Source organism: Leptidea sinapis, chromosome 5, assembly GCF_905404315.1.
Source record: "Leptidea sinapis chromosome 5, ilLepSina1.1, whole genome shotgun sequence".
NCBI lineage: Eukaryota > Metazoa > Arthropoda > Insecta > Lepidoptera > Pieridae > Leptidea > Leptidea sinapis.
The window spans coordinates 9,828,664-9,853,912 of record NC_066269.1 but is presented as its reverse complement, the minus strand read 5'-3'; the positions used below and the strand labels follow the sequence as shown (position 1 = coordinate 9,853,912).

Genomic DNA, 25,249 nt, shown 5'->3' with positions numbered 1-25,249 from the left:
GAAACTCGAGTTACTACCGAGAACTCTACAAAAGCTTTTGGCTTTGTCATGGGGCGGGTCGTTCCCTTCCCTAAAATATGCGTCCATGCGTCATTCTCATGAACGGGCGCTACTTGAGGTAGCTGGACGATCCTATAACTAGAAACTGTGCTTCGTTTTTTAAATAAAAGTTTTTCAATATATTATTTTTAATCGCTAGTAAAATTCTCGCATAAACGCCAAACTCGATACAAAAAACTCTCAAGTGCGGTTCAGACAAATGGTTCCATACCTTACAATATATAGAAAAACGTACTTTTAAAATACTTTCGTAAATGAAATTTGTTTTTTAGTTTATTATTCGCTATCTTGGGATTTAAGCGGCAATAGTAAAACTTAGTCTGTTAACATAAAACTGTCTTACTAATGCAGTGCATGAATTACCCGCTGACAAATGGAGGGACCTTTCAGTATCATAATCATCACCATCATTTCAATAGGAAGACGTCCACTGCTGGACAAAGGCCTCCCCCAAAGATCTCCTCGACGATCGGTCCTGCGCTGCCCTCATCCAACCAATTCCGGCGATCTTGACCAGATAGATATATTGAATGAATTTGGAATCTGTAATTTTTATATGATTGTTCATTGAAATTTTCTCGTTTGGCGTCAATATATTGTACAATATTTTGCGATACTAAAATGGAGTGGGGTGATAAAGCGAACCGAATCGCTGTGATTGCATTACACAAAGTACTCGTAGTTTATAGTATTTTTTAAACTCTCCATACGCTTCGTATTAGTAAAATGTTTGTGTACCGGGCTATTTATAGGTACAATGAGACCTCCTCTGTGACAGCAACAGATCTAGCTGTCCACGTAGTGTTCGTACGAAAAAGGTGATCAAAGCAGTAAGGGAAAGAATTAGAAGAAATCCTGTCCGAGATCAAATGATTTCTCTCGGGAGATGAAGATAGCACCCAGAACCATGTTTTATTTTCTTTGTTTCAGTATTTATGGAAAGACTAGGTATAATATATACTAAGAATACGAAGATATAATAATCTCTTGCGTCTCTCAATACGTAGTCACAATCCGAAGCCTATTGCTCCAACGGCCATTGGTCCTTCGAGCTATGTGCACTATCTGCCACGTCAGTTTCGCAACCATGCGATTGCAACCATGCGAGGCTTTGTCGGTGATTTTGTTTCTCCTACAGATCTCCTCATTTATGATTCGATCCTTCGGCATCAAACCCTTAAAATATCTTATCATCACCATTATATATACACTTGATTAACAATCGCATAAATTTAATGAATTTAAACTTACAGATACAATGACCCCCTAGTGACATTGGCGCATTACTTCTACCCAAAAGGAAAACGACCTAACAGCCAAATGGGCCTTTTTCTCGCGGTAAGTTCCATCCGGCTTCATCGTGATTTCCGAAATATATAATAATAAAAATATAATATTGAAACACCTTTACACAAATTATCTTGCCCCAAAGGCAAGACAAAGCCTGTAACTATGGGTGCAAGACAACGATATACTTAATATAATAAACCTAACTAAACATACATAAATACTTATAAACATGCATGTATCGGTAATAAATATCCATATTCATCAAATGATAACAATTACCGGGATTTGAACCCAGGACCTCTAGCTCAGTAAGCAGGGTCTCTAACCACTGGGCCATGTGGGTCGTCAACTCAAATACACTTTCTGTTCTAAGAATATAAAGAGGAATAATTTGTGCTACTCCTTTCAATGAATAAAATCAAAATCTACTTGACTATACAGTTTGTTATTTATTTTTAAAGTGACATTCCCCTTTTCTGGAATTATATATACAAATTTAGATGGAGCCACAACCTGAGAGTTGAACAAGACATACCAAGATTTACGGTCGATGCCTCACTTGGACGGTTCGCTTAATAAGAGCGCTGAGGTGTATCCCGAGGAACGTGCGTTTTAATTTGTCCATAAATTTTGGTACAAAATAAATTTGTATAATAGTATAATATTGAACGAGAAAATGCACTACGATATTCAAAGTTTGCTTTTAATGTTTACAGAGAAATGGTACACTGTCAGAAGTTTTAACTATCAACGCTGGTCAAGACATGAGCAGCTTTGGATATCTGGACAAAGTGAATGGGCTCGATCATTTAACACATTGGAAAGACAGACCCTGTAACAATATAAGGTATAAATAGCATAGTATCACCATGGTTTGGTGGTCATGATTACCATGATCACTTGGCGTTGCGTAGAGACGTCTTCTACCGCATTTATTACCGGGAGTCTTCCGAAGAGCTGTTTCACCTGATTCCTGCCGCCAAATTCCACCTTCGCACGACACGCAACAAATTAGGATATCATCCTCACCATCTGGATGTGTAGCGTTCTTCCACAGTGCGGTTTTCAAGGAACTATCCACATACCACAAATCTGTGGAAAGAGTTTGCTTGTGCGGTGTTTCTGGGACGAACACCTTCCTCAAAAGCTATTGTGATTCCACTGGTGTTGCACGAGAATGTGGGCTGCGGTAATAACACCAGGTAACCCGTATGCTCGTTTATCCTCCCTTTCCATTTTTCCATTTAGTATGTTTTAAAGAGTCGTAAACAGTTTGTAGACATTTGCGGTACACAATCAAAAGTCTCCGATATAAGCGTGCCGCAGGGTTCGATCTTTGGCCCATTTCTATGTTTAGTCTTCATTAACGATCTTCCATTAATGGTGAAGAAAGTCGCGGATATAGTTTTATTTGCTGGTGACATGTTTATTCAAAAGAATAGAAAGACAATACAGCGACAGGTGATAGCATAAAGCTTAATGATACTATTTTAAACGTATTAAATTGGTTTCCATACATTCTTTCTGCCACCTAAACAGCCGTTATAAGCCGTAATAACAAACGTTATAAATTGATTTTTCATACATTTTTCTATCCGCATTCGAAATAAATGAAGCACTTCCAAAGATAAGTGTTAAATGATCGACGATGCAAAACTAAACGATACTTTTATAAACTGACAGCATTATCAATAATTCAAAGCAATACAATCCAAGTTTACATTAGCGTATTTATTTTAAAATATTTGCATAAGATATGCTTAAGTGATCACGTAGCGAACGGTTTTCCTGCTTACTTTAAGATAAAGTGACACGAATGTGTCGCGTTTGAGATACATGGATCCTGGCAAACAATCTCGATGTCAATGTGGCCAGTCTTGTCCAAAGGGATGTGTATAAAATGTAGCGGTACTGATTTGCGGATATAAAAATATATACATTTGTTTGACGTAAAACCACAAGTAAGAGAAAAGTAGCGTCACTCAGCGGTTTCATTGATATTTATACCAACGTTTGGGCGGCGCGCTAGGGTTCCTGCATACAAAAAGATTGACGACGCGGACGGCGTGGCGCATCTAGTTTTTAACTACCACAGCGACCGTCTCGGCGGCGTTCGGCGTGTCACACAATAGTTTTGTCTTCCCAAGATTGCTTAGCGGCCGTGTAAGTCGTGTGTATGTGTTCGTGCGTCGAGTGCTCTAGTATGAAGTTAAAGTACTGTTCTATTACTGTATTGTGGTAAAACTTCTTATCTCCGCAAATAAGTAAATTTTATCTCCAATTTCTTATTCTCAATTTTTTTTATTTAATGAGTGATTTTTTTTTAAACTAAGCAGTCGTGGTCGCTAACTATGGGCCTGATGAGAAAGCTCATCGTCACTCAGAGGGCAATGTATTGTCTATGCTCTAACTTCATAGTTTCCCTGTGAGATTGAATCAGAAATGAGAAGATCCGTGGAAGAACCAAAGTCACCGATATTACCCAGATGGATATTTTTTATAACAAAAAGGGACGAGACATGCAGGACATTCAGCGGTTAGAAATTGATACGCCCTGCCCATTACAATGCAGTGCCGCTCAGGATTCTAGAAAAATCCAAAAATTCTGAGTTACTCTAGAATTGCGCTTGTGACCTTGGTACATAAGATGTTAAGTCTCATTTGCCCAGTAATTTCACTAGCTACGGCGCTCTTCAGACCGAAACATAGTAATGCTTACACATGATGTTGTGGTAGCCATAATCTAGCCGGCATCCTGTGCCAAGGAGCCTCCCACTGGTAAATGCCCTTAGTCGCCTCTTATGACACCCTTGGGACTGGGACAGCCCTATTATTTTTATGCCTCGGGGAAGCACAAGGCGAAGGGGTGTATATGTTTACATGTAAATAAACAATTCCTTTTCCAGGGCTTCAGAAGGATCATTCTTCCCTCCACGCGCGGTCACCAAAGAGGATATTGTTTACATCTACGACAAAGACCTGTGCAGAGTGTTACCAATGAAATATAGAAAGGATGTACGAAAGCATGGTAAGTTATTTTTAGAGGCTAAATGGATATAAACATTTGAAAATCATAAATGAATTTATACATTTATTGTTTACTAATAAAAACATTTAAAATTTCTTGTCCGTTGATTTTGTCAAACCCATTCACAGCAAAATTACCTCGATGTAATAAATGGCTGAATGCTGAAATGGTTTGGACACGTGGAGCGAATGAGTGGAGAAAGAATGACGCATCAAATATATAAGGCAAGTGTGGGCAAGTCGGTCGCGGGAGACTTCGTAGAACATACGTCGACCAAATTGGGGACGTTTTGACCCGCAACCGACGAGCATGTATGAAAAGAGTAATAAATGTAGAGGAAGCGAGTGAAAGAATATTTTAAACAACTGGTGTAAATACGGCAATGTATAGATAAAGCAGTCGAAGCTTATTAAGGTGTAATTTTTGACATGTTCCATATTTCGTCTTTGTTTTTATATGACGTGATTTGTCTATATGTATAGAACGTCATAAGCTGTTTCGTTTCTTTTTTCGTACAGCGGAAGTTGACAGGGGGTCATAATTTGTTTGAACTTTTGTTCAACTCATGTTTAACTTTTTTGTAATGATACAGAATATGTAGAGTGGGAGGTTACTTTGCACAGGATGCCGGCTAGATTATGGGTACCACAACGACGCCTATTTCTACCGTGAAACACTAATGTGTAAATATTGCTGTGTTTAGGTCTGAAGGGCGCCGTAGATAGTGAAATTACTGGGCAAATGAGACTTAACATTTTATGTCTCAAGGAGACGAGCGCAATTGTGGTGTCGCTCAGAATTTTTGGATTTTTCAAGAATCATGCGCGGCACTCCATTGTAAATGGACAGGGCGTATCAATTACCATCAGCTGAACGTCCTGCTCGTCTTGTCCCTTACTGTTATAAAAAAAATATTTGTTTTTCATAACAGGTATATTGGCTGGTCTCTACACCCCGCCAGAGTCAACATTTGAAGCTGCGGACATCAACCCAGAGAACAGATGTTACTGCGAGAACGAAAAGTGTCCCCTGAGAGGTCTCCAGAACATCAGCCCGTGTCAATACAGTGCGTTTTTGTTTACTTACTATACTAGAATAGATTATAAAGGATGTCCCATATACCTAGTCTTGCCATAAATACTAAAACAAGGCGTATAGAGAGTTTTAAAAATTACATTTGGCTCCATACCTACTTTGTGTAATGCGATTGCATTAGCGATTCGGTTCTCTTTATCACCCCACTCCATTTTAATTTCGGAAAATATTTTACAATGTATTGGCGCCAAAATAAGAAGACTCAATGAACAATCATATAAAAATGACAGATTCTAAATTCAAATGTTATATTTTGTTTATTTTTAATTGTAACAGCAGTATTTATTTATTGACCTGACTAAGTCGATGGATGGATCAGAATGGGTAAGTCTGAAATTATAAAGCTGGGTTTCACCAACTAACTAATTAACCAACTGAGCTAACCGTTTGAGTAACGCCTCATTACAAAATCTTGTTTGCTTTGTTCAACTCTCAGGTTGTGGCTTCATGTACAGGATCTACTTTACAGTTGATAACCTGCTCAACCCCAATATTTGCATATTAGGAAATTGACTTGAGATGTCGCTCTTGTAAATCTAAACAATATGTTATGTTTTTAAAGTTTATCACTTTCATCACCCTCACTTCTAGGATTAATACACAAACAAAATTTTATGAACGATGCGGGGCTCGAACCCACGAACTCCGGCGTTCCGTGCCGGTGCTCTGACCAACTGAGCTAACCGTTCGAGTAACGCCTCGTTACAAAATCTTGTTGCACCATTTGACAATTTTTAGGTGACGTTGACCGGTTTAGGCTATTGTTAATGTTAAATAGCTAAAAAGCGACCTGTCAGAAGTTTCAAATAAATATTCGATATTTACTTAGGTTTAGGTTTTAATAACTTTATTCTCATTAAGACCTATTGTCACTTACATGAGAAATTAATATTTTACAAATTAAAGTAGGTACTTAACATCAATGTTTATGGTGGGTACAGAATGCAATTCAATGTTAGGCAAACAGTTAAGACATAAAACAACCTACATATGTTATTGAAACATTTCATAATTATTGAGTATGTGCCTTTGAAGGCTCGCTTTAAAAGAAGTTAATGTTTTAGCATTTCTTATTTCTGAGGGCAGGTTGTTATATATCTGAACTCCCTCAAAGTCTACTTGATATATCAACTTTAACTATACCAAGGAATACGATGGTGCAACACATTCCGTAGTTTTTGTTTATAGTCAGTGTTGCTGTTAACGTTAAATTGGACTTAAGCTTTAACTATAACAGCTAATATGATGTATGCCAACCTAAGACCTATGTACACTTTTTCTTGTCACTAAAATTGATCACAGACATAATATTCGCTTATAACATTTCAGATGCCCCAGTATACCTGTCATATCCTCACTTCCATGACGCGGATCCAACATTGATGAATCACGTTGAAGGTCTAAAGCCTGACCGAGAGAAACATGAAAGTTATTTTATGATTCAACCGGTGAGTGACGAATTTATTATTATATAATAATACTAGCTGACCCAGCAAACGTTGTATTGCCGATATTAAAATCGCGATACAAAAGTAACTGTTGATCGTAGATGGGTGAAAATTTGAAGTTGTTGTTATTTTTAATGCTGACTCATAATCAAACAAAATTAAAAAAAACGTCGCGTGGACCACCCTTAACATTTAGGGGGATGAAAAATAGATGTTGTCCGATTCTCAGACCTACCATGCACTCAAAATTTCATGAGAATCGGTCAAGCCGTTTCGGAGGAGTTCAAAGTTTAACACCATCACACGAGAATTTTATATATTAGATACAAACGCTGGGTGAACGATGAGAGATGTATGATACAGTGCAGTAAAGTGCAGGGTAGTGCGGCCGATATACCATATTTGTGCTGCAGAAGAGAGCTATTCGCGCTATTTATAACCTAGGTCCTTAAGAATCATTAATAGAAAAATTTAAGGAAATAAACATTTCGACTGTTGCTTCTCAATATATTCTTGATAATATTCTATATTATGTTCATAAGCACATTGAAAAATTTGCTAGAAACTGTGACAATCATAATGTTAACACGAGGAAAAAACATAAACTTGTTATGCCTACTACTCGGTTAAGTCGAGTTAGTAAGTCTTTTATTGGGCGATGTATATGCTTCTACAATATAATCCTAGAAAATGTACAAAACAAATGTGTTACGAAATTTAAAAGGATTGTTAAAAAAACGCTTGTGTGGGATAGTTACTATAGCGTAAACGATTTTCTTGATGATACCACAGATTGGGAATGAAGCGAACACCCTCAGGCTCTGTAATTATAAATGTTTATTGTACGATATTACATTGAATCCATATTTTTATAAAAAAAAGCCCACTGAGTTTCTTCCGCCCGTTTTTCTTATGTCTGAGGCAGTCTATTTTGAATGGGTGGTAGTTTTTGACGTTCAATAAGTGATTTTAAATCTTATTTTGAAAATATTTGAATTTGAACTATAATGAGAGAATACTAACTATTATGGATACACTGGTACATAAATGTGGACGAAATCGCGAGCAAAAGAAATTTTTGCTTTTATAACCTTTTGACTGTTGTTGCTTAATAGTGGCAAACGTTAGTTTTTTTTTATGATAATAAGGGACAAGACGAGCAGGACGTTCAGCTGATTTTAATTGATACGCCCTGCCCATAACAATGCAGTTCCGCCCAGGATTCTTGAATAACCCGAAAATTCTGAGCGGCACTACAATTGCAATCGTTACCTTGAAACATAAGATGTTAAGTCTCATTTACCCAGTAATTTCACTAGCTACGGCGCCCTTCAGACCGAAACACAATAATGTTTACACATTACTGTTTGACGGCAGAAAAAGGCGCCGTTATGGTACCCATAGTTTAGCCGGTATCCTGTGCAAAGAATTACGTATGAATCAAGAATTTCATCAAGAATTAGATATGAAAGAAGATCAGAAATTTGCGAAATAATTTATAGAAATAATATTTACAGAAACTGGGTGTCCCGTTGGAGGGGAAGATTAGAGTCCAGTTAAACCTGAAAGTGGATCGTGCTGCAAACATCAGAATCAATAATATACACAAGTTTCCTGATATGGTGTTTCCGATTATGTGGCTGGAAGAGGTAATTTTTCATATCAATGATGTTTCAAACTAAATATAATATTATTATGTATCATTTTTCAGCTACCATAATCCTCTTGCAACTCATATTTCAAGTCCTCGAATAGCGATCACGTAACGGAAGACGCCGTGTTGGTATACGCCCCACAAGATGGGCCGATGGTCTGGTCAAGATCGGCGGAATACGTTGGATGAAGGCAGCGCAGGACCGATCGTCGTGGAAATCTTTGGGGGAGGCCTTTGTCCAGCAGTGGACGTCTTCCGGCCGATGATGATACAATTTTTTTACAAATATATACTAAAACCTTAAATAATATCCATTGGGATAGCGTGGTTCTCGAGGAAATTCTCAGTTAAAACAGCGTGAAAATGGGTGCAGTTGTTTTTGAGTTTATCGCGAACAGACAGACAGGCAGATGCGGCAGAGGATTTGATTTCATAATATGTAGTGATTTAATTTACAAATATATTGATTGACATTTTTTTCTTTCAGGGCATAGACGACCTGACAACACCAATATGGCGGTACATGTTCCTGGCAACACTCGTCGGTCCAATCCTGGCGCCAGTAATCTCCTACTCCCTGATCATTGTCGGAATCCTGATAATTACATACATCTTCATAAAGGCGTACAAAAACTTTGTAATTGGCAACAATTCTATAGAAATTGTTGAACTTGGAAGGGAGACAATAAGACGTGGATCTACACTTATAATTGCTGGTTCACATAAGTTACTGAACCCAAGAGAAGCGTCATATCACCCCTTGTCGAAAACGTCATCGTCAACGTCAAACTCTAGCAGTCACGACAAACTTCAGGAGTTAAATTTTATAGACAATTCACAAAATATCAGCCGAAGCCTAGACGAATTGAAAGATATTCTGAACAGAGATTTCGTTAAGAGCAATTTCAGTGAAACGGAACGCGAGTCTTTGATAAATTCGGATAATACGTTCATTTTGTCTGAACATAGTCAGTACAGTTTTTTTAAGTTGCCTGAAACCTATTTGTAAGCTGATGTTGTCTATGGTTTTGAGACTGTCATAATTGAAATTTGGTGATTGTCAAGCAATGCCCCCTATAAAACTAAATAGAAATAGGATAATATATGCATTCATTTTATTCTACTAAATCAGCAATTTCATTGCATGATTAATTAAAAAAATTATATAATTATTTGTGAAAGTATGTCAATATATATTCCTAAAAATTGAATAGGAATAGAAGTATAATTAACAATTAAAAGATTAGTCTTTAACCTATTCGAGACGTGTTTTTGACACGTCGAATTCTGGCACGAGACTTAAAGACAACATTTCCTGAAGATGCCTCGTGCAACGGCGAAACACGTGTCGAATTGGTTAGTGGCATATCTCAGCAGAGTTAACTCTCTAGATAGCTCATAGAATTTGGATGGTGCCAGATTGGTTTTAAAGATCATAAATGTTTCCTGTATTATTAATTAACGTGAATTAAAGTTATTCCAAATTTAAAACATTTTCGGCTTTACAAATAAACTTGGTATAAAGTTATAACTGATAATAAACCAAGAATATACAAAATGTTTACAAATAGACATTTTACTTACGAATGGTTTATTCTGACGTTCGGTTCCCGCGTTTATTTGCAAGGCTGACTGACATTCGGACAGCTTCCGAATTATTGTATTGATAGTTGTCAGCGATATAGTCAGCATTTATATAATCTTAGGTATAACTTGATAGCAAGTTTATTTGTAAGGCTTTTTGTCTTTTTATAACCTTTGTCACTAAAGACTTACATGACAGGGAAAAAGTAATTTTAATCATGGAGTAACTTTTCACTGCGTTTATTAATAAGACAGTTATTAATTAGTTAGCTTGTCTCGAAACCATAATAAGACAAAATGGGTTCATCACTGACTGAAAGATTCTAATTACAATGGAATCTCATAGATTAAGGATTCACTTATCGTTTTGTGTGATTGGCCTAACAGGGATGCCAGGGTGCCTTAATGGAAAATATTTAATATACGAAATGTGTTAAAGACGTTGCCAATGTAGTATAGGAAATATATTTTAGTATTAGCAATTTATATAATAGTCCTCCAATGAAATAGCTGCATGTTATTGCTATGGTGTAAGCTAAGATAATACGTCTAGATAGTGTCGCTTGCTGTTAGACAACCGATAGAAATAGACCAGGTTTAATCTTTATTGTGCGTGCAAGATATGTCTTACACTCGCGATTTGTATGATACTTTGTAGTAGTGTGCGTGCATTGCTCAAAATAGATGCTACAATTTTTTTTCGACGTTTTCACAGCTGTCTATCTAGACGTATCAATGATCTTAGGGTGTAAGCATCCTTAATATAAGGTGCTTGACTTTGATAAGAGATTTAGTGTGCCGTGATGTCCAGCTTTTTGATTTTATAAGTCAATTAAAAATAAACTCGAAACTTGAGAGTATTAAACTTCATAAGTGCCAAATTTGAAAGGGATTAACACTTATGGAAAGTGTTAAGAAAATCAGGAACTGTGCAACGTAATTTTCAAAAATAATAAAACGATTAAACAAGAGATTAACCAACTTTAAGTATTTCATAGATATTGAAATAGACCTAATGCAGTTATTATTGTTTTAACTGTACAGCTTTATAAAATTGCTCAATTCTATATTTAAATTATATGTTGCCAACATAAAAAATTGGGTTTCATTTTTAAAGAGAAATCAAACGTTATGCTAGTCGTAATTTTTAATGAATAATGACTATTACAACGATACAATTGCTTCTTTCTAAAATCTTATTATTTTTAAAAACCACAATCTGATAATATGTTTATTCTCTTCACCCAAGTATTTTCTTCTGTATCTTTAATAGAAGTTTTTTAACTTTTTGTGACTCCAATAAAATAAATGTATTAATTGCAGAATTATGTGAGTGTTGGGTGTGGTGAAGGATATCCTGTTTATACAAACGGTTAGGGGAGACAATATTAGCTTTGTACTTAAATAGATTATTAATTTGTTATACGTCCTAATGAATGACGCAATATATTAATTTATAATACCTACCTACGACGCGGCTAATTTAGAAAGATCACCAAAATCATCGAAGATTTCAAATACTTTATTGATAAATTTACCTCTACATCAATTAATTTAAGCTTAAATAGCAAATGAATAAAATTTTATTATAATAATTCTACCTGATTCAGGAAAATCAAATTTAATACCTAACTAATCGCATTTCATGCTAAACTTATTCCTTCTTTTATGAATATCTAATGTAATCGAGATTATTTCATTTGTGCTGGTCAATATTTTAGATTTAATGCACCCTATAATAACTTCTGATATAATGCATTCCGCGCAATAGATTACTAGATTTTATTTACTATGTTCAATATTTTTTAAGAAAATATAATTATCAAATAAATATAAGAAATGTTATATTATTAAGCGTCATAATTTTTCAGTATTTTAAATAAGCATATTATGTACTCTTGTATCTCCAATGCAATATGATAACAAAATTGCCATTGTCAGAATGTTACCAGTAAGAATAACATTTTATAAAACGTTTTGTGCAGTCAAAAGGTTTAATTTATAACCCAAATACAGCCGAATCATCATATTTTTATAATTATTGACTGTGATAGTTTCATAGAACTATATTCTGAAATGGGTTGCAAATTATCCGCTTTTGGGTGTAAATCATACAAATTATTTTATAGTTACCCTTTTAATTATACCTAGGATTATTTTAAGACAGCATCAGGCCCAAATTACCTTACAATTATAATCTGTTATCTAGTTGTCCGAGGACCGCAATCCTCGAATCATTTGTACACTGTAATTATCCGGTAACCATATGATATCTAGACTGCATTATTATCAAGGCGATTACTTCGTAAACTAGGGTATCTATAAGGATAAAGTGTTACAAGATAAAACTTTTGCAAACCTGGAACTGCATAAGAGTAATAGCTAGTATAATGACCGACAAATCAATTGAAATAATGACCTTTATGCCTAGAAATATGCTAGTTTTAAGGCGAGGTAGTTTTTTTTAGTCACGGCGCGCTCTCAACGTAATTGAGTGTAGTGTTGTGACGTCATACGCCTCTAGCGCAGCGTCTAGCTCAACAACTGAATATTTCGGAAACTATACGCCGAATAAAAATTGTATTTTTTTTAAATATTGATGCACTTAAAGAAAAATTTAATAATTTGCAAATACTCTGTTTACTGGGCATTTTCCGGCCCCAAAAAGGCCACCGGCAGGTCATTTAACAGGTTTCCAGCCAAAATGCTGTCCACTAATCTCTACTTTATGTATATATGATACCTGATAGTTTCAGGTCCACTCGATGTAATTATGTAAGGGGTAAATGGGTATGCTTGCGACATAAAGTTGACCTTTATCCATGAAGCTTCATGGAAAGAAAAAGATAGGACAGACAGAGTTTTCTTTTCCCAGATACGTTTTTCACCAACAAAACCCCCAGTGTTATAAACATAATCGTAATCATAACAGTAAATTACTTCAATCATAAAAGTACATGAAATTGTTTTAATAGTATATGATAATTTAATTGGGCAAAGTCCAAGTATACTTTAAATACCATCAAAGGTTTATTAGTAGATTTTAACAATAACCTTTAAATTATATATATGTATAACCCCGCGCGTTATAACGGGGATAGGCCGCCAATTGGTGACGTCAGTCCAGGCACTTCAAAAATCACCAGTCAGAAGTAGCGTTCGCAATGTAACGAGTGCGTGCTGACGTCACGTGTCAGTTGTCAGTGTGACATAATTCCATCCTTTTTCCAATACGCGGAACTGTCAATACACCGCGTCAAGTATAAGTTGGCGTTCTGGTAGTACATGAGAGAAAAATAGTTTTATTTGTATTTCTGTATTTTTATTTTAGTGGTGGAAACATTAGGAAAAATTATTTTAACGGGTAGGTACTTCTCATATGTTATGTTTTTGAAAGTTGATACATGGCAATACAATGGCATTTATTATTGCTTTCACTGACGTTTCAATAGTTGTAAAATTGATTGATCAGTATAAAATTACACCTCAGAATACAGAGATTGTATTCTGAGTGTTACACTTAGAAATTGGCTAGATGCATGATGTACAGATTTTAATTTAAAACAATATATGAAATTGGCAAAGGGTATATATATTTTTATTGTGTTATCATGATGTAAAAAGTGAATATAAAAATACATGCGTATTCCATATTACGGTATAAGCTTTATATTAACTAAGTAGTGTATTATTAAAATCTTCATTACTTTGTTTATGTCTCATGCCAACTTATATTTGACAAGCTATAGATACGTCAATTTTTTTTTCGTATATAAGAATATTGCCACAGCTTTCAGGGATGTGAAAGAGTATTGGTACTCAAAAAATTATTGCAGATTATGACATCTTTAGCATAATAGATCAAAATTGTTTTTTTAACTGCTTAATGGTTTTGAAGACCTGAACTTTTGCTTATCAACTGAGTTATCAAATGAATATTTGTTTTTTAAATCTTTACAATATGTTGTTTCGACATGTTTTAATACTGATCTGATAATTACGAGAGATTGTCAGAAACCTAAGCACCTCTTCTCCCCTTAATTATACATTTATAATATAATAATATATTAAAATATCGAATTCAAATTGCTCAAATGTCTGCTTTGTTTGTGTGTATGCTTGTTGTATGATTCTATGATAATTTGTTTTTAGAACTGTTTTTGAAAACGTATACTAGCCCCCGTAGCTCGTGACACACTTGTAAAACTGAGTAGTATTGCCTATAGTGCGCACTCACTCGCACCTACGAACCATATTTGATTTTTACATCTGAAAGTAATTAATAGTCGAACTTGTGTGCCAAGAGCTCTGGGGCTTGTAAAAAAAGCTCACGATATAGCTTTAAAACCGAAGACTTAAGTATTGAAATGGTACCAGACACCAGTTAACATTCCATTTTGTACTCTACTACGATGGTGTAAGGTCTATTTTATTGTAAATAATGTTAATTCTATACTTTTGTATCCAAATCCTTGTTTATAATAAAATTTATAAGAACATAAATATTGTTTTATTCTTCGATTCTACTATCTTTTTATCATGGCACATATTCTTTTAAGTAAAATGTTATTGTTAGACGGAACAGACAGACCAAAAAAATCAACATTTTAGCCATGAATAAAGCTTCACCTTAACTATAACATTCATATGCATTTAGTTAAAAAAAAGTGTTTGCATACCTTCTTTATGGCGGTTGAAGTAAAATTTAATAATATATATAACATGTACATATACACACACATCTTATATGTATAATAATATATATACAGATCTTAAACGCTGACGATATAACTACATCTTTTGAGCAGCGTTGGAATTTTCTCTACGTAGAATGAATATTTTATAAAAAATTATAATTTAATGTTATATTGATTAATTATATTATTCATTATTCATTCATTCATTATGATGAAAGAGTAAAATGTTCCAGGGCATTACATTAAACTGATAATTATTTCACTTTCTGTTCTATCTGAAAATAATTACTACCAATTTCACATCTTAATATAATATTGTTCACTCATAAAATAAGAATTAAAAAAAAATTGAAACAATTTTTTTTAAATAAAATTTAGTAGATACAAAATTGTTTCAATTAATTTTCTACCGCAACCGGTTACCCTCAAGTCGCGCCTAAAGAAGTTTTACTTCAAAACAAAAACAATATTTTTTATTAGAACAAGTTTGGGATAAAATGAAACAACCAGAGGCATGCGAAAACGATTATATTTTCAGCAATCTGTACAAGAGGAAACTGTCGCTACATTTGTCAATTTTGCACGGCTATCATTAATAATAAGATCTTGTATCACATTCGTCTACGTCTATCGCACATTATTGTTAAACTATACAACCCTATAGATAAACCACAGACAAGGATTAAAGTATTGTGTATGTTTTGTATTGTCTAGTGTTTTAAAATATCAAATACATTTTTTTGAAGTGATTCTTCTCGCCGTATGAGAGAAATTTTATAGCAATGTCGTCACGACTTTCGGTTACGCGCCATGTTGTTTTTTATCAGGTTCTGTATAGTGACGTAGAGATATATGAGTTTAAAAGTGATAAAATAAAAAGACTTATTTGTATGCATGTCATATAGTAAAATACATTTAATTTAATACGTTTTTGTTTCTTAAGCTTTACTTACCCAAATTCTGTGAAGTTAAATAGCACAAAAATTATATGTCGCAGAGAAGTTTGAGTTCTTATCTGTGTATTCTGGTACACACACATTTTTTTTTAATTAATTAGAATAGTGTTTTCGCAGGGTAAAATAACAGACTTACATGAAACATTTCAAAAATCCTACCTATAATTATTGACATTAATACTCACATACAATATAAAATGCAGACCGGGCGCCTAAAATTGTGAATGAAATAAGCGAACAAGTTATAGAGAGGCACAATCGACCTAAGCGTTCGGCTTCCGACGCAACTAATTCTTTTATTATTTAAAAAAAAGTAGCATCGGTCGGTATGTTATGTTACAACTTTGAACTAAACATTATCATGACTCTTAAAAATGTATAAAAAGGTGTTTTCTTATGACGTTATCACGTGAGGTTATCGTCTATAAACCGACTTCACAGACAACCAATTTTTTCGTTAGTCTTAAACACCGGTGTATATCAATAAAATGAATCTTCAAATTATATTAAATCCTCGATAAATTAAATTTACCTTTTTATGATTACTTATATTTAAAATAAGTTTTCATCGTATTATAAAAAAGACAACAATCATACAATACATACTTATCCAATACAAAACTTCCCAAACGCCGACAACGGTCATTGACCTAATCGCTCGCTCAAGCAACATCGCACCGTATATCCCTCTTAATAAGTGCTAATTTGACAAATCCAACAACAGCGCGTCGTTTCCGTACAAAAGTACATAGCGTATTGACTAGTAAAACTTTATGCGATTTATAATACATTAACAATCTATCAAAATGTCTAAAGAAGCTACACCTATAGTATACTAAACGGACTTTTGTGTCAATAATAAGACACGATTAAAATAGTTAAAATACAATTATACACCTAACTAGAAGTCAAATTTAAATATATAAAAATTTATTTCACATTCTTTACGTATATCCGTTCCGTTGTATAACTATGACATAACCTAGTTTAAAATACATTCATTTAATATGGCAACACAATTTTGAAACTGTCACTAAAGCAATGGCAACAATAAAATCACATTCTGTAGTAAAAGTTTGTATCAATGTTATTTGGTATTTATTCACCGATTTTATTATGAAGCTAAATAATACTCTTCATTGACATTACTGTTTAAAAAAACACTTCAATTCCACCCGTTGCGGTCATTCACCTTTTGCTTTATACAGCGTGTACACATTTTATGTACATTTAAATTGTTTAAAATCATCTCTCATACAAATATTGCTTGTTATTCATATTCTTCTACTACACTGTGTACAATAGTCAATGATATTAAAAATAAATATGCTGAGAAAACATAAAAATAAACCAAAATATGAATTAATGTATAATTTTAACTGCCACATGATTTCATTTTTGTTAGTCAAAAAATAATTTCATACATAATTTTTTTTTCAATTTGTTTACCTTTATCAGCGATAATATATTTTTTAATTATCTGGATATAAATGTTTTTAATATCATTCACTATCACATTGATATCGACCAGCATTAAAAAACCACGCCTTTTCTTTTTCTTCTTTTTTTTTCTTTTAATAATAGCCACAGCAAAATCTTTCAGCAAAATTCATTAAGTCGACTACACCCTATATAACTAAAGCGTGTCTTTTCACAGCATAACTTATCACGAATACCAACCAAACATTGTAAAAACTATAAAATTATGCCGTATAAATATTAATTAACAAAAATATCTTCTCTTACACTAATATTACAGTTCAATTTGAAGTAATGGAAGATCTAAGCGTTTTAATTTAATAGCGAAAACGTATACGAGGATATAACAAATCGATATTTATTTATAGTTGTCTGTGGTTTTGAGTATGGATGAATAGCTTAAGGCCATTGCCATCAGAGCGTATAAAGAACCTTATGAGCGCTAAAACAACGTTTTTTCATGACACCGCTATTTAAATAGCAATAAGGCCCATATCTCTATAGTCTTACGCATTTTGATACATATTTTAAGACGTGTACGATATTATAAAATATACAACGGTGGTACTCGTTATTCAAAAATAAAAATAAATTCAAACAGTTCTATATTCAAAACGTTTAGTCTTCCAATATAGTAACGGAATAAAGAATTACATATTAGATTTTTTTATCACTTTTTGACCACATGACCATTCAGCCACTCAAGACCACAGACAACACACAGAATACTGTACCTATTTTAAAACGCCCTATATTAAAACGTGACACTTATTACCTATCGAATACTGTCATGTCAATAAATTTAAATCTAATTAGAACTTTCTCGCGCGTATACACTTTGATTACGGGTATACATTCTCGTATAACTTAATCGTTGTCGTCAGCTGATCGCAGATGTGGGTCGCCATTTTGAACGTCACAGAGTTCGTTTAATTATTTAACTATCACGTTAAAAATCATTGCGACTGTTTTTTTTTCCTTAGTTTTGTATTAAGTTTATTTACAGAAAAACAACTAAGAATAATTAATAATTTATATAAGAATATATCTTATCTTGAATACGTAACTTTATTTAAAAGTTTTTAATCGGTTTAATTTACGTTTGAAAGACATTATGTCAAATATGGCAACAGTTAACAATAATGACACTATCACGTTATACCAATGTCAACCCAAATCTAAGACCGTGACGTCATCACTAAATCTAATATGGCTGCGTTAAATAAATCAATGAGTATATATAAACATTTTGTACAAATAAATACGATTTGTCTATGGACGGTATTGTCTAGGTCTGTTGTAAAAAATATCCTTAGTTCTATTATTATTTCAGTCGGCGCATGTTTAAAGAGAACTAAACATTACTCACAACCGGATCAAAAATTGACAACACATTATAAAAAGCACGACAATGTATCAAATAAAGCGATGGTATGGCAACACTGGCAATTCCTACCGTGCAGGTAACGTTAAGGTAAAAAGCATGATTACTAAGATTTATTTTTTATAAATAAATTTAGCCACTAAATCGCCTCAACTAAGGAGCTTTATTAATTTGAGCAGTCGCATCCCAGCCTAGCGAAACTCTCTAAGAAAAAAGCGATTCACTCGATTGTATGAAACGTGCAGTCATTGATAGATTGACGGCTATAATCTTATAAAAAAACGGAGATAGCAGTATTCCTCTACTTTTTAAGCATTTCTTCGCTTTCAAACTTACTCGGTAGAATAAAGTATAATTACTTCGTCGCCAATCGCCTCACTGCACGTTTCATACTAACAACTAAATTTCAATTTTTACTTAGGCAATCCCGCCTCTTATTACGTAGTATTTACATCGCCTTTGTCGCATCCTTATAAATGTGCATACTTTCTTGTTAAATAAGTTTCATAAAACGGTATTAACCATACAAATTAAACAAATATGAGTCAAATTACATTAATCAAATTTTAGAATTGTATCGCTGTTATGTGATAAAACCCTTTTTATAATAAGAACTTTTATTTTGTCACTATGGAACATGTTCCGAAAGCGTGTCTACGATGTAAAGTTAAGAATTTTATAAATTGTGGAATACAATTATATATGAGTGTATAACAAGTGTCTCCCAAAGACTGTTCTTGTAAGTTCTGTGGTCCAGTAATTTTCACACTGCCACTTCTAGACCCACTTTATACTTTTAAACCCAAGCTGGTTCCATTAGGTAAAATAATAATCATCCATAAGGTATAATAAATTATAATTTGGTATCGCTTTAGCCACTAAATTTTAGTGCAAACTAGTAGGACTCCTGCTTATTTTCTACAAAAGCATTCAAGTTCGCAGAAAATGACGACAGATTTATCCAGTGGGAGGCTCCTTTGCACAGGATGCGGGATAAATTATGGGTACCATAACGGCGCCTTTTTCTGCCACTAAACAGTAATGTGTGAGCATTACTGTGTTTCGGTCTGAAGGGCGTCGTAGCTAGTGAAATTACTGGGCAAACGAGACTTAAAATCTTATGTGTCAAGGAGACGAGCGCAGTTGTAATGCCGCTCAGAATTTTTGGGATTTCCAATAATCTTGAGCGACGCTGCATTGTAATGGGCAGAGCGTATCAATACCATCAGCTGAACGTCCTGCTCGTCTCGCCCCTTATTTTCATATAAAAAAATCCTAAGGTCTTTTTTTAAAAACAAGGCGGGAATGTCGCTACCTAATATTTTATTTTGATGGTCGTGACCCGGAAAATGGGAAACGCTGGTGTTTATTATTGGGTTATGGTAGATAAAAATTTAAGACCACTTTTAAGGTGATAATAGTAGTAGTATTGCCAATGTTGCCATCAAATATAATATCTACAATATTATGACTGTTTTTAAAACATTAAAAATGTAAATATATAAATGGACACTTTATTGTTCATCACAAATCATGTAATTGTAAAATGCAATTAAAAAGGGGACATTATTAAGAGTTGTAAAAGGTTTTCCAACAATCAAAAACAAATTGCAAACTTAAATTACAAAATCGATGATAAAGTTGACGACACCAAAGGTATTGCACAAAAATGAAGGTAGAACGACATTTCTGTCTACCCACAAATATTTGGAACAACAAAATGTCCATGTATTGCGTAATGATCTAAAATAGTGAGGTATAAAGTACGTATACATGTTACTTGACTTAAAATCTATGGTATACACAGTGTCTTGTTTCATTTCATTGCTTTGCTGCTTGCCATATCTGAAAAAATTAAAACTTGAAATAAAAAAAAAAAACACTTCGGGGTTACCGCTTTAGCGCGGGGCTAACTTTAACCTACGCGCCTTATATAGATAATACCCAAAATACAAGTAATAGAACAATAGCGTAACTCAGCGGTAACTACGTCAGAGATAGGGTCGGTACATACAAAAATATTTGACTCGGACAGCGACCAGTCTCGGCGGCGTACAGCGTGGCACTCAACAGTTTTGTCTCCCCAATATTGCTTAGCGGCCATGTATCGTGTGTATGTGTGCATGCGTCAAGTAAGAGTACTATTATATATTACTATTACTGTATTGTGTCTATGATGCTGGGCGCTGATAAGAAAATTAAAGTGTCATCTTTTTTTTGTTGTGTTGTCTGTACACATTGTACATAAAAGATGTGGATACAAACGGGCTTGGTTGTGACTTTAAAGTCCTGCGACCTATATTGCGTGTGTGTTAATATTAGTGTTAAAAGTCAACTTTTTTTAAATAGAATATTCTAAATTTGTCCGTTCTTGATATAGGTAGTAGACCCATACAAAACAATAATGTTGAGCAAGATTATGATTTACACAATTCTTGAAAAGTACTTTTTACTGTATAAATCTAGCTTTTTTTAATGGTTGATATTATTTCAAATGAGACACTAAATACTTCCTTGTAATTTTTAATAATTTATAACTTTTGCTTTTGTTATATGCTGGTTTGACATTTTTCAAGAGTTGATTACGAATCCAACGCGCATATTGCATATTATTTTAATGCGCAGCAGTAACGGTTTTTATGAAGCAGTGCGCTAATGCAACCCATCACATTAACCCTGATGAGAGAACTAGGTTTGGCACAAAACTAGTCCTGACTATAGCATATTACATTAGGTTACTATACTAAGATTCACATTGCCCCCTTCTTGAACTACTTGGTTAATGACCTAAGTCATGACCTAATGAATATATATTCTTTTCAATATTCAAAGATATCGGTGAATATGTTTTGAATCCCTGAAACAAGTTACTATAGTCAAAGTCAAAGTCAAAAACTCTTTATTCACTGTAAAACTTTATAAGTTATTTAGTGCAAGTCATGATGAAGTACAAAAGTTACAATAGCATTCAAATGAGTATAACAATATTCATTAACAAAATTTAGAACATTAATTTCAACTATCTTTATCATTCAAATAATCTTTCACATTATAATAGGCCTTAGATGTTAATTTATTTTTTACGACACATTTAAATTTTTTAATAGGTAATATTTTAATTTCATTTGGGAGTTTATTATAAAATATAACACAATCCACTTTAAAAGATTTAGCAATTTTACGGAGCCTAGTAGATGGAATTGCGAGTTTATGTTTGTATCGAGTATTGACACTGTGTACATCACTATTCTTTTTAAATTGGCTAATATTTTTATGAGTGGATAGGAGGATCTTGTGTATGTACTGGCAGTGTACTGTCATAATTTTTATTTCACTAAACTAGTTACTATAGTTCTTATAATACAAGCTATCAGCCAGCGATATTCCTATCACAATCAGTTGTGCGTTATCAGCAAACACATACATAATAAATAAAAAAGAAACAGTTATTTATTTAGACAGATCTCATTAGCCGCTGTAAATGACAGTGGTATAGTACAGACCTCAATGCATGCTCTGTATTGGCGGGAAGTGTTCACTCGTCTCCGTATTCTGTTCGTTCTCATCACCAGACTGTTCACCTTCCTGCTCCTCATCGTCCGATGACGAAAGTAGACCTGGTTGATAAATTGTATTTGTTACTTCTACGGGTACTTCGAATAATCGTACGTACTCTCGAAAAGTAAGGCGAAATATTTATTTTAAGACAACAATAGCTAGTGAATTATTGCATATTTAGTACTTTATTCTCATAATTGTATAATTTCTAAGTCTATGTAAATAAATCATATAAGTAACTTTGCTTCGGTTATACTGCGAATACTACTGAACCGATCGGAATAATACTTATACCATATTTCTATATAGAGAGGTAAGGCAAGAACATGTTTTTTAATTAGAAATACCTATAATATATTCGCAGTTCAAACAAATATATAAAAATGAGAGTTATTGAGTACAATAGATGCATCAATCCACATACACCGTAGATAAATAAAGTCACTATTGGACGTATTTCATTAGCGATTGTTAAAAATAAAATAAAATTAAAAACATGAAGCAGAGGTTCTGGTAAGAGGATAATCCTGCCATTACAAGTAGCGCCCGTTCACGAGCGCATGGACCAGCCATCGCCTCGATAGGCCATTTTTTGGGAAGGGAACGACCCGCCCCACACCAGCGCTACTAGCAGTGGCATTTAAGCGATCATGACGAAGCCTGTCACAAGTACACAACCAAATAGCAAATAATGTTCATTTACTTTATTCACACATTTCTTACCTTCACAAAGAACATCACCGTATATGACTTCACCTTGGATAATTTATACGTCTAGATAGTCTGCTAGACAGCTGTGAAAACGTCAAAAAAAATTGAGGTTGACAGTTAACCTCTATTTTGAGCAATGCACGCACACTTACAGTGTCGCTAGTGTAAGACGTAGCTTGTCAAGCAAGGGGCTCTATCTAGAGGACACTCACCGGAAGTATACTGGGGGTTTGTTAACGCGTCGGGCCAATACCTCTTGCTTATAGACGAGCCGTTTTTTACTTTCTTACCACCTGAAAAAATAAGTCGTAGGATCAATTGTACAAATTAAAATTTATGAACGATGCGGGACTCGAACCTATCCTAGAAGTGAGATATATCACTTTTAAATAACAAATTGTTTAGATTTGAAAGAGCGACAACTCAATTCAATTTCCTAATATGCAATTATTGAGGTTGAGCACGTTATCAACTGTAAAGATCCTGTAAATAGAGCTTCACTTGAGAGATGTCTGCGTCATTCGGACGGTTGGCTCAGTTAGTAAGAGCGCTCGTCCAAAAATTTTGGTTACAAATTTTACTTGTATAAACAGTTATATTCAGAAACCTAATTAACTAATTAAGTTATCGCACACGTATTCAAAGGTACAGAAAAAGGATATATGTCGCATTATAGGTGACTTATAGTCCAGCGACTAGTGTTTTAGTATTAATTGTAACGACAGACGTGAAATAAAATAACGCGTATTATAACATAAATTATAACAATTACAATTTAGAACACGTGTGAATTAATAGCTACACACCAATCAAGTAGAATATCAAAAACTTCAGCTTTTTAAAAATTATTATAAAGTATTAATTCACTAATTTTGGAAGTAAAACTACTTTAGGCGCGACTAAGAGGTAACTGGACGACAATTCATGGGAACCGGAAGTCCGTTACGGGCTACGGCAAGATGGCGTGACGTTTCTGTACCATTCGGTTTTTGGTTACGTCGTCCATTATTAGGACAGGCAAAGGGATCGAGCCCATACAGCCATATTCGTTAATATCCAATAACAACGTCATATTGATATGTGGTAATTAATAATCTAACCCCCAATTGCTTATTTTCAATTATTTGAGTGAACATTTTGAGTCGCGCAAGTAGTAAATTAATTATAAATAGAATATTAAATGAAAATAATAATCAGTTAAATGAAATTCCGGAATATTTTACTCTTACATCAATAAATAAGAATAAAATAGAAAATCGAGAACCTGATAATGACTTAACCTGTAAAAAGTAAGTGTTTATTTTCTAATGAATGATATCAATATCATTCTTTGTAAAATAAATAAAGTCTCACATGTTAAAATAATATAATTATAAAATAAAATATTCTAGGTAGAGTATGAAATGCCAACTTTGCTCAAAAGATGAGGTGAAAAAAAGGTTGCCGAGAACAAAAAAATAGCAAAAAAAAAACCCAACCTAGTTCTTCAGCAATACGTGAGTGCTTAGTTGGTAACACGGTCATAATTATAATGAATTTATGTACCTGGTAATTATTCGTAAGTCAATTATTATTAAGTTTAACTTCAATCGCGCGTAAAGATTACACGCACATACATTTTTTATTTCATCTGTGTAAAGTAAGGAAACTACTTAGCCTAGAGATAAGTTATTTATATCAACGGCCCGAAATCGGAACCCTGAGGAACACCAGATATAAAAGAAACTTGTGATGAGCAAATCAAAAGCCATTTGGAAGTCAGTATAGATAGAGTTAACCAGACCACGCTGGTAATATCAAGTCATTAAAACTCACCAGGTTTATCCGAGCAGTCGAGCATCGGCTGCAAGATACGTCGACGAGCGTTGATGAACCAGTTATTCACCTGTAACAAGGTGAGCCTTGTCTGCGCCGCCAATGTGCGTTTCTCCTCTTCCGTTGGGTAAGGGTGCTGTCGATAACAATGAAAATCTTGATAATATAAACTGCCACTGTTTCACCCGCAGATAATTATTAGAGTTGTAGTTTTTCACTTACTTTTGGCCAAAATTGTGTTACTGTGGCTTATTTTTAAAATATACGTAAATGGTTATGGTTTGTAAAGTGAACGAATATAGAACATAAAGCTCTGGGTAGATTTATCTCTTTATTATAATTATATTATGTTGAGGTTGACTGTTAACCTCTATTTTGAGCAATGCACGCAGCATTACAAATCGCGAGTGTAAGATGTAGATGTCAGTTATCTAAAAGAAAAAGTCTCTTTCTATACGTATAAATTATCTAAGCTGTCAACATTGATTTA

General features: G+C 34.0%; 2 protein-coding genes across 2 annotated transcripts in view; one reads left to right on the top strand and one right to left on the bottom strand.

The window, feature by feature from the left end:
• Nucleotides 1–14,662, top strand: part of LOC126980181 (scavenger receptor class B member 1) — a 169,494-nt gene extending 154,832 nt beyond the window's left edge. Inside the window, exons 7-13 of the mRNA XM_050829787.1 lie at nt 1,314–1,398; nt 2,067–2,197; nt 4,257–4,378; nt 5,310–5,444; nt 6,803–6,921; nt 8,439–8,570; nt 9,063–14,662. Coding sequence (XP_050685744.1) covers nt 1,314–1,398; nt 2,067–2,197; nt 4,257–4,378; nt 5,310–5,444; nt 6,803–6,921; nt 8,439–8,570; nt 9,063–9,584 — 1,246 coding nt within the window. The 3' untranslated portion in view covers nt 9,585–14,662. The remainder of the gene's footprint in view (nt 1–1,313; nt 1,399–2,066; nt 2,198–4,256; nt 4,379–5,309; nt 5,445–6,802; nt 6,922–8,438; nt 8,571–9,062) is intronic.
• Nucleotides 14,663–15,367: 705 nt separating this feature from the next.
• The window catches only part of LOC126964424 (homeobox protein PKNOX2-like), a 57,566-nt gene continuing 47,684 nt past the window's right edge, over nt 15,368–25,249 (bottom strand). The window contains exons 9-12 of the mRNA XM_050807525.1: nt 24,760–24,895; nt 23,157–23,237; nt 22,179–22,292; nt 15,368–20,520 (exon numbers count right to left, since the gene is read on the bottom strand). Coding sequence (XP_050663482.1) covers nt 22,180–22,292; nt 23,157–23,237; nt 24,760–24,895 — 330 coding nt within the window. The 3' untranslated portion in view covers nt 15,368–20,520; nt 22,179. The remainder of the gene's footprint in view (nt 20,521–22,178; nt 22,293–23,156; nt 23,238–24,759; nt 24,896–25,249) is intronic.